Source organism: Morone saxatilis, unplaced genomic scaffold (assembly GCF_004916995.1).
Source record: "Morone saxatilis isolate NCDOM2014 unplaced genomic scaffold, NCSU_SB_2.0 Contig15, whole genome shotgun sequence".
Classification (NCBI taxonomy): domain Eukaryota; kingdom Metazoa; phylum Chordata; class Actinopteri; family Moronidae; genus Morone; species Morone saxatilis.
Window position 1 is genome coordinate 20,557,148 of NW_023339707.1, and position 11,019 is coordinate 20,568,166.

Consider the following 11,019-nt stretch of genomic DNA (forward strand, 5'->3'; position numbering starts at 1 on the left):
TACTTACTGTAAGTAAATGCCACACTGTAAAAATACTCCCACTGAAAGTAGAAGTCCTGCATTATAAATGTTACTTAAGTAGAAGTATGTAAGTTGTATTAACAAAATGTACTTCAAGTTTTAAAAGTAAAGAGAAGAGATTGCCACAGTGACTGTTGTACTATACGAATCTACTTCATTAATTGCTCAGGATGGATGAAGAGATCTACACCAATGTATTATATTTCATAAACATGAATATGTGCAAAAAGTGTACTTTTAAAGTAACTAGTAACTACAGCTATAATGTAAATGTAGTGGAGTAAAAGGAACAATATTTGCCCGTAGTAGAGTAGAAGTAGAAAGTAGCATAAAATGGAAATATTCAATTAATGTAAAAAGTATAGTACTTAGGCTATTAAGTAAGTATCATTACTTAACCATATTATATATTAGTCTGGTGTATTCTGCACTAGACTTGTTGACTGCTGCTTTTAATCACATCAATTCACGTCACTTACCTACCTAATTTTGTTGTTCTTAATTTATTATCTATCTTTACCTTTATTCTTATTGTAGTTTTATATGCCTCCTCTTGTTTATTTTTTACTTTCTCCATTCACCTATACTCATTTCCCTCCTTGTGCTGCTGCAACAACTAAACGTCCCCTCTGGAGATATTAAAGGATTATCATATCTTTAAAGTTTCTCATTAGCAAGACGGGTTGCTAATTAGTGGTTGGACACCCGAAGGAGCCGTGGCATTCAGATGACAATAGTTGGGCCAGATACAATGGAGAGATGGCTGAGTGAAGCTTCAGAGTATCTGCTCTTTGCTTGGATGAGAGGAGTTGAAAGGAGTCGCTTTGAAAGACAAAGGGAGCAGTCTTGACACCATCCCCCATTAACAACTTCACCGGCTCCATCTCACTAACTCCCCCACCCCCAGCTCAGCAGGAGCCTGGGCCTTTCAACAACTCACCGCCTTTGTGCTGTACCAACTTAAAACCATAACGGACCCACTCCTGGACCCCCTGCAGTTCGCCTACAGAGCCAACAGGTCTGTGGACGATGCATTAAACACGACACAGCACTTTATCCTCCCAGCCTCTGCACTCCTCAGGATCCTGTTTGTGGACTTAAGCTCTGCTTTCAATACCATCATCCCAGCTCTGTTACAGGACAAGCTGTTCCAGTTAAATGTGCCTGACTCCACATTCAAGTGAATCACAGACTTCCTTCTGATAAAGGCAGCTGATGCGTACATTAGGCCAGAGCAAGATAATGCTATCACCTGTCATGGGGCCCAGTAGATTTACCCCGTGCAGGGCCAAATGATAGGTCAAAAGCTTTACTTCCACTGCCAAAGATTTCTAGATCATCACTCTATTTGTGGGAAATGAGCATTGTAGATTTAGTAATCAATGTACTGATTTGGTGATAACTGTGATTCTGTGTTTGAGTTGTGAGGAAGGCAGATCAGAATCTGCTGATATTCAACTCAGTTACACTGTAGCAGTAAAAGGACCATTGTACTGAGGTAATTGACATTTGAATGAATAGTAAACTTTGTCAGGAGATTAGCAACTGTTGTTTACCTGATGATATATTAGGCAAGGCACTCTGAAAGTCCCTTCAGAGAACAAACCCTCTCTCCATGCAGCATGAAGTAAAGAGACTTGATCCATCTGTCATCGGTCTGTAATTACTTCAGAGAACTTGAAAGAAAATCTTACGCAACACACAACTACAAATAATCCATTAAGATTATAGTATGAGTGGCTCACATACCATGGACAGGCCACATGTATTTGGCAGACACTTTACCACAGAGCAATAGTAGCTCGCTGCATAATCCCAATTAATAAACTGAAAACATCTTCATATTCTATGTTACACACGACTTATACTGCGCTTGAACTCAAAAGACAAGGATCAATATACAGTGTTGGCTGTGTTTTTATTCTTCATGACAAAAGTGGTTCACAGGTCAATGAAAGGAACTTGCATACACATAAAAAGTTGAGGCCCATCAAATGTATTACGCGGAGTGTGTGCACGTCATCCCTCAAGAACAATTTACACAGAATGCAGAACACATAAATACAGTTAAAATATTATACATCAATGGTAATTAAATTAAACACATATCTGCACAGAGTGAATTAAATAGATTAATAAATCTATTTACAACCTTCGAAGCAATATGACATGATGTTAAAGCATTTTCACTTTTTGGCGAGTTCACGAATGATCAACCAGCTCCCCTAATGGTCCAAAAACTGTTATTATACTTTCAAAACCTTATTGTAACATTCAGTCTAGAGTGTTTTTCAAACATTATGTTCTCAAATTCCCTGCATTCATAATCTTAATACAGTAACTTTTCTCATAGTAACAGTTAACTTTAAATTAAACATAGATACTGACCATTCATTTCAGGGTAAGCACTTATTCCTTACTAGCTAAAAAGTGAAAATAATCTACCAAAATGAGATATCGCCTTAGTCAGTGCTAAAACTGCTCAATGAGTTTCCTCAAAAGACATACCTTCAAAAACATCACAACTACAGTGTCGATAGAAGCCTCTATTTAGAAAATGTGATGTAGTCTAAAAACAACAGACAAGATCAAAAACAAGGCACTAAAACAAAAAATTAATCAGCAGGATGTGGCCTCATCTAAACCACAGGACAGTTGAGCTTGATGTAAATTTTTGATGAAAAAACATTTTCTTGCAATCACTTCTCTTTCTTTTTCTTTTTTTTTTTAAACAGCCATTTCCAAATGTGTCCTAAAAAGGTCATGATTTGGTCTCATCAGGTCAATTCAACTTGAGTTTAAACTGCTTTCAATGAGACAAGTGTTGTCACAATGCCAATGTTAACATACCAGAGGCAGGGCAGAGCCGTTCTATAAGCAACCCCCTTTGGGGTATCGACAGATACGTACACATTTTTTTTTCTTTGTGTATTTTCTTTGCAGAACCCCGACTAGAAAAGCAATGTCATGTTGGAGTTACGTCTCACTCTGAAATATTTAGTTTTGCAGAATTTATTTATTCTTTGTTTCAAGTCATAACGTGGTACTAGTTGTTAAAATTATGGGACAATATTGTTATTTATTTATTTCAATTTTTCTACAAGCAGCAGCCCTAACAGCAGCCTGTTAGTACTATTAGCATTCAGAACTGAAAACAGTGGATGCTGTACCCACAGGAGAAGAACACTCGCTTGCTGTGGGTAATACTAGTTCATTACAACATGCTTACTTTGGTAACACACAAAAGCATGGTGACATAGAATGATGAAATACAAAACTTAAGTATTGTTGCTTAGCTGTTCAAAGGAGTGACAAAAAGCAGAGGCTGGATGGGAACTGTTATTATGACCACAGAATCAAGTGAAATGAGTGTGGCCCAACATGTTAGTAACAATTTTAGGTAAACCAAGCCACTTGAGTGATGTGAGACAGTGTTGATTAAAGCTCAGCCCAAAAAAACAGGTTAGCCAATGGGATACTTGCAAATGTGCCACTTAACACCCCAGATGACTTCAAAAAGCTGCTTGTTGTGACAGATGCTAAACAGCTGCAGCCAACCACTGTTAACTGAAAGTGAAGGTACATTTCGAAACCCCACCCTAGTCCTAAAGAACAGCAGGAAGTATACAGGCACTGTTCTGACTTGATCTGCATAGTTTGCAAAGTAAGATGCACATTAAAGATCTCCCAAATCTTGTATCTGATCACTCGGTGTTTGACCTGAGGTGGTGGACTTATGGCTGATCTATTGCCATCAATGAAATGGCATGTTTACTGACCTATAGTTAAAGGGTGTGGCTGATGGCAAAAGCCAAAGAGCCGAACACATCAAAGGATAAAAAAAGGGCATGTCACTGCGCCACCAGTGAAAGGGAGAAACCTCAAGACAATAGCAAGCTCTCTACTTTTAGGGTAGCAATGTGAGTAAGGCTGCATTGTTCTATAGAAACAACTACCTGGGAGAGCTATCACAGATGATCTAATGGCTTACAGCGACTAAAAGATGCCAGACAGGCCTGACCAGGATGCCAGACAAAAGGCAAGAGTGTAGAGACATACAGCCTTAAAACAGATCATAGCCTTGAATCAGAGTCTGAGGACAGTAAATACTGTACATGGAAGGTCTGACTTTCTGGAATAAATACTGTCAATGGTTCACCACAACAAACAGCCTTGAACAAGACCAGATGGAAATTGGATCCACTCGGGACAAGACACAGTCAATGACTTCACAGAGCAATGAGCAGCACATTTCTCTTCATCCTTCTCCAGGCTGCATGCAGGTTTCTCCGCTCCAAGCAGAAAAAACCAAGAGGGCGGGATGAGAGGTTTTTTTTTTTTTTTTTACTTTTTAATCCATGGTTCTGGGGGTTCTGGTGGGTAGAGTGGGGAATGTTGCATCTGGGATGGACAGGATGTCTCGAGTCAGGAAAGGAGGAGGGAGCCAGGGAGTCAACATGAAGACAGGTCCTTATGGAGAGAAGGGGGTTTGGAGTAATGGAAGGAGTGTTTCAGCGCTACAGAGACAGGGTGAGACAAAGACAAAAAAACATATTTAGTTTTAAAAAAAAAAAAAAGAAATAAATAAGTGAAAAAGATGAGGGTAATTAATAAGCATAAACAGATTAATACAACATATAAAGGAGCAGCTAACCCAGTTAAGCTCAGATGTATAAAACTAAGCAATTCAAACTCCGATAAGCATTAGATCTAAACAAAATGTAAATAATATAAAGAATGGGTTATTTATTCTTTACAACATAATGTATAGATTAGGATAAAGTAGTTTAGTGTAGGGAACAGATCTGCTGGCTACACTGTCTCATCGCCTGCGACAGGATTTGGAGTGCGAGCTCCGGGCCCTGGCAGGTGTTCCCTGAGCTCTGTGACTAGAGCTCCTACTGACATTAATGTGCGATTCCTCAGTGGTTCTACTTGTGGAGGCGGATGATCTATGCCTGGACTCTCTGCAGACCCCAGTCATCCTGCTCTTACCGGGTGGATTGTGACCAGAGAGAGATGTGGTTGTCAGGGCCCCTGAAGATTTAGCATTCGGCTGAGAAGAGACGGCGTCTGACTGAAACGTGTTACGGCACGCTGCTGCTTGTACAGAATTAGACCTGTGACCCAACTGTTTTCTTCTTACAGAAGTATCTAAGTTTGGTTTTAGATCAGGCTTTTGTTTATTTTCACCCCATGCTTCAAATGTGTTAGAATATACACACAGTGCTTTAGAAGAGGTTAGATTATCATTTGATGAAGAAAACAAAGAAGACTTCAGCCTGGAGGAAGAGGGAGATACAACGCGAGTTGTAATAAAGGTGTCCTGACGTGCAGGGGCCGAAGCTCTCCGGCCTGAAACACCTTTTCTTGAATCTTTGACTTGTGTTTTGACCATTAACTCGCTGTTCACAGAACTGGTGGAGCCTTTATGCATTGGGGAGTAACCGGGACTCAACTCTGCATTAAAAACATCACTGACACTATGACTTCTAATGAAGGTGGCGTCTCGTGGGATGCCCTTGCCTCTGCTTGACCGGCTGCTTGTCTGGGTGTGGCTGTCAGGACAAAGAGAGAGAGCGGTTCTTACAGGGCTCGTGTGGAGGCTTCGGGTTAGACTCCGCAGGTGGTGCGTGGCCATGGCTGGAACGCTGCTGCCGAGAACCGGGCTAGCCCGTGGACTGCTCCTCAGCGGGGGGCGTGCGGGACTGCTTCGGGGGCTACGTGGAGCCCGGCCCGACTTGGTGGCCAGCTCTTTGGCCCGGGAGCGGCGGGGGCTGCTGTTCAAGCTGTGGGGAGACAGAGGGGCCTCCAGGTCCTCCAAACGCTGAGTTAGAGCCAGTTTCTGCTGTATGGCCATACGCAGCAGAGAATTCAGTGTCTTCTTCTCGTCCTCGGCTGCTGCCAGCTGCCTCTGCATCTCATCCAACTGGGTGACATACTGGTCACACCTGAGAGATGCAACATGCACAAGCAGGCAAGAACACATTAAAGCACACCATAGACACACAACATATACACACACTTGTTATTTTGATGAATTAATTACTTGTTAAACCATTACAAGTTACCAAAGCGAGTGTAGTTGCAAAATTAGTGAATTTACGTTGATATGAAACCAGGTCAATCTGCAAATTCATCATCATTTGAGAAGCTGGTGCCAAAATGATCTAATGTAATATTAAGTTGATCGACTACTACTGATAGTTTTGTGAGAAAGAAAAGAAGGGTGCCTGTGAATCACAATATACTGTAGAAATGCAGTCACTTCAGCCATCCACATGATGGCACCACAACACCTAATTCTAAAGAAGGGGATATTTTAAAGCTGTAATCTTTAGCCTGTTGCAACAGACAGTAGCAGTCCTTGACGACTGTCTGTTCTCCAATCCTTCTTAAGGATTAATTACATGCCAGCTCATAACTGTCTGGAGAGGGCCTAGACAGGTGATGCATGTCTAAGAAGCGTCAGTGATAATTAATATCAAATAATAACTGATGCTGTCCGTTAGAAAAACAGAAAAAAAGGCAAGAAAAAAACATCAGTTCACTCATTAACCCAATACAAAAACACTCCTTCAATCAATTATCCATGCCAACGGATTCTCAGAAGTGGTTAGTGATTAGTGAGTGAAGTGTGATCTGCAAGTTTAACCCTTGACAGCACCTTCCCACCCTATCTAATGTGCCACCCGTCTCCCGCCAACGTTAGGCTTCTCCTTCCTTAAGGTGACCTGGCTTGATGGGACAAATCTGTCCTTGCCTCCTCCCCCATCGGCACAGGGCAGAGCATGTGGTTCATAATCTTCACGTGAACCAGTGGATTGTCCACAGGCGTAATAAGCGAGGTAAGCTTATTACACGAGTGGTAGCAAAAGCTGTACCACAACAAGAGCACCATTACTAAGCATGAACAACACGAGCAAAGTGGCAAAGACAAGACAGAACTAATTAACATGTTATACTTAAATGAAATGTCAAAGTAATTAAAAATCGACTTTGTCTCGGGACAAAATAAACGGAAGTCTTTCTTTTATAACAGCGTTAAATATATATATATATATAAAAATATATAATATAACTCCCCCTCAGAGGAAATCTTACCGACTGGCAAACATGACTCGGAGTGAAGAGAAGGTGGCAGCGTCCTCCTTCAAGGCTTTGAGCTCATTCCGCAGTTTCATCATCGTCTCTGACACCATGCTCTTCTCTGTCTCATACTTGGTTTTCAAATTGGACAGCGCCAACTCTGCAGTCTACATTGACAAAAAAAAAAAAGATCACTGCACAATCATTCCCCTCTCAAAGTGGGGTGTTAAAATGCGTATTATCACGTATGATAGACGAAATATGTTAATAATGCACTTATGTCATACTGACCGTCATTAACCATTTCTAAAAGACAGTTATCCTGTTCAGGTAGCCAGAACGGAAGTTTTACTTTGGTGGTGAGAAGCTGCAGACTTTATTCACTGAAAAACTGTAACCTGTACATGTGCTGACAGACTGACTTCACTTTGTCCCTCTCATATGATCGCCTTCAACGTCGAATGCAATAATTAACGCCAAGTCTCACGTGTAAATAATGTGATCGCATCGGAGCACCGAACGGGAACCTGCAGTTCTAGAAATCAGACTTGAGAAGGTAAACCACTGTATGCGAGCAGATTACCTTGAGTTGTTTGTGTGTGAAAGAGAGAGTGACAGCGAAGGGGATGACAGAAGCAGGTCACGCAATGCTTGAGGCACCGGACAGGGGAGGGGTGGGAGAGTTCACCCTCTGAGGAGTGCAACATCACACTGTGCTCAAGCTGCAGGACTGTGTGAAGCTAACGGACTGTCTAGACAAGGCACTGATTATACCGGTCAACCTTACTGCTTATGCTGAGATTATGAGTGGATAATAGTGAAGGCTTGCTCTCTCACGTCATCGGGAAAATGAATTTAACATTAAAATTCTGAATAGAGAGTAGGTAGAAATATTGGCAGCAGAAGAAAGACTACATTTCACGACAGACGATCTCTCTGTACCAGAGGAGGTGTTTCATTTTTGTTTATTTAAAGAAACTAATGAAACTTACTCATAGTAAACCAAAACTAACTTCTTTTTAATGACAAACAACAACAAAAACTCCACTAACTGACCCTGTACGTTAGACAGTCCCTCCAGAAAAACGCGATTATGCGATCTCATAATAAATACGCCGCACTTTCGCCGCATAAATGCATTGCGCGCAGTATTATGCGGCTTGCAGATTCTAATCCCTGCGATTTTCGTTGCAAAAAAGTCAACATAATGTATTCTTATATAAAGTTGAAAAATGTGCGTTTACTTCACTCAAGAGCAGCCATTTCCCCTGTGCCATGGAACTTTATGAAGTGACGTAATTATTTTTCATTTTTACAGAAGTTGTAGCACGATTCCTTTTGTAAAGCTACAGAACTTGTTTTTGTAAGTTTGGCCATGTGTTTATTAAGGTTTATAACTTAATATTTCCAGCACTTTCGTGAATGAGTATGTTTCACATAGGAAGTAATAAGAAATGACTCTTTACATAAGTTAGTAAGGCCTTTAGGGAGAACAGGGTTTGGGGGAATTCACTTTTTTTTTTCTTCTTTTCATTTCAAAACCGCAAATTTTTTGCAAAGTTCCGCAATTTCATCGCATAATAATTGCATAATATGCCGCATATTCCATCGCATTTTTTTAAAAAACGTGCGCATAACAAGGATTTTTGCCCGCAACAATCACAAAAAAACTCTCATTTTTCTGGAAGGACTGATTAGAAGATTACATTTGAGGTTAAGTCCCTCACAGGTCAGGTTTACAGAGTAGCCAGTGCATGCTGGGACCTACCTGCTTGTTAGCCTTGAGGACCGTCCTCAGGGTAGCAATCTGTTCTCTCTTGGTGCTGAGAAGGGACTTGAGTTTTAGTACTTCTTCCATGAGGCTTTCGGCATCCCGCTCCGACTCTCCGCTGCTGCTCAACCCCGAATAAGGCATCGCGCCTCTCTGACGACAGAGATCCACTGCCACCTGAGAGGACACAAAGACAGACGTTCAATACAAACGTGTGTTAAACGTCAACATTTCAGGATGGGGAAATGTTTTATAGTATTAGAGTTAGGGATGTCCCGATCCAAGTCATTAAATATTACTGCGTCTTGATCTGATACTTGTATTTTCTTTACACAGTGCACAAGTCATTAAAATGAATCCAGTGTGTGTACGCTTGACAATTAAATATGCATTGTACTTAGAAACAAAACGCCTGCATCGAAGCTGTCCCTTAAAGTTTTAAAGTATAAAATAACAAACCCTCTGTAATCTTTTCTGCCTGAGTTACCTGAATGAACTGTATTTAGCTGAGTGTTTCCCGTCTGTACATCTTTTGTTTGGATTACATTCATCGTTTGCGCCTTTTGTTGCTTTTTGTTCGCAGGACTTTTGTTGCACTTGCACTTGAGTTTGAGTTAAGCTTGTTGGATCTCTACAGCTCTTCTCCTCCGAGCACGGGCAGCCCCGCCCGAGGTGAAGCTCTGCTCTCACACACAGAGCTCAGAGTGGAGGAGAGAAACAGCAGAGAGAGCTGAAGATGACTGCACTGTGAGTAACAACAGCTGATGGAAAACAAAAGATCTGATCGGATCAATAAAGCTGTTTTTTTGTTTTGTCTTTTTGATGTAAAAGGATACCAGAATATCACATTATCAACAATCTGTTAAAACACGTTCATAATTAAGCTCAAGATTTATTTAAAATGGTAATAGACACCTGGGAAGTTGAGAAAGAGTAACTACGTTTTAAACTGTGCGTTTCACTACATAAAAAGTTCACAGAGTTTGTTTTCTGAAAGGATTCTTTATCGGAGGCCCCGACTCAACTTTGAACCCTGATAATCCAATCCATTCAAACTGAGACACACGTGACAACAAGGCCCACGTCAGGTGTTGGATTGGAACAGACACGGGAGCTACTCCACTACACCGGACTGTCTGAGCTGAGCATTAGGTTCAGAGACCTGCACACAGAACAAAAGCCCGTCTTTTAGTAGCTGAGCCACCATGAAGGAGTTATAGAGTTTTTACCGTATGCGATAAGCAGTTCTGTCTTACCCGGAGGTGTTTGATCTGGCAACGTATGACTGCTACCAGGTTGCGGACATTGGAAGGGTCCCTGAAATCCAGGGTGGGGGATCCTGGGCAGCTTGGAGAGTCTGCGGTGGCCCCCGCACTGTCCACCTCCCCCATGAACTGCAATGCTGAAGCTTTGGAGACGAACATGTCGTTGGCTCGCGGCTTCTTCTGGGAATTGTGCTGGGGGTAGACATATCTCCGCGCGCTGCCGCCTCCGCCACTTGTCCTGGCACCGTCCCGGTAGTAGTCTAGGGTGACTCGCTTGGGTGTCAGATTGTTGCACACGCAGATGTGGTGATAGAGGTTGGAGAGCTCCTCAGAGAACGCCAGCAGCTCCTCCTGGGCGACACTCAAGTGCCCTTCTGAATCAATTGCCACTTTTCGTGTTGCTCCGATCTCCTTCTCCAGCTCACTGATGCGCTCCTGGTCCTGCTTGCTGGACTTGATGCACTGACGGATCTTGTCAGCCAGCTCCTGGGCCTCTGCCCTCCAGCGATCCTTCTCCTGCTTGTATCGCTGCTCTAGGGTGTGATAACGAGTTCCTGCCTGAGAGAGTTCATCCCGCAGCTTCAGAAGCTCTTCGCTGGCTGAGCGCATGCGTGCCTCCAGCACCTCCTTGCTCTTGGTGTCTACTTCATAGTCAAAGACAGCATTTCCTCCATCTCCGTTCTCTGTCTCATCGTGTCCCCTGTCGTCTGCCTCCTGGTTGCGCTGCTGGCTGCTCTGAACAGCTTCCAGCTGCTGGGTGAGAGATCCAACCTTGTCCTCTTTCTGACTGAGTGCCTGTTTAGACATTACCAGCTGCATCTGCAGTTCCTCCACCTTGCTAACCAGACTGCCCTTCTCTCGTTCGGCCTGTGC

General features: G+C 42.4%; 1 protein-coding gene across 1 annotated transcript in view; it reads right to left on the bottom strand.

Annotated features, from left to right (window-relative positions):
• Positions 1-1,920: 1,920 nt before the first annotated feature.
• zgc:162200 (uncharacterized protein LOC558638 homolog) overlaps positions 1,921-11,019 on the bottom strand; it is an 11,847-nt gene continuing 2,748 nt past the window's right edge. Inside the window, exons 3-7 of the mRNA XM_035655966.1 lie at positions 10,138-11,013; positions 8,879-9,058; positions 7,126-7,277; positions 5,612-5,972; positions 1,921-4,538 (exon numbers count right to left, since the gene is read on the bottom strand). Of these exons, the coding sequence (XP_035511859.1) occupies positions 4,533-4,538; positions 5,612-5,972; positions 7,126-7,277; positions 8,879-9,058; positions 10,138-11,013 (1,575 nt within the window). The 3' untranslated portion in view covers positions 1,921-4,532. The remainder of the gene's footprint in view (positions 4,539-5,611; positions 5,973-7,125; positions 7,278-8,878; positions 9,059-10,137; positions 11,014-11,019) is intronic.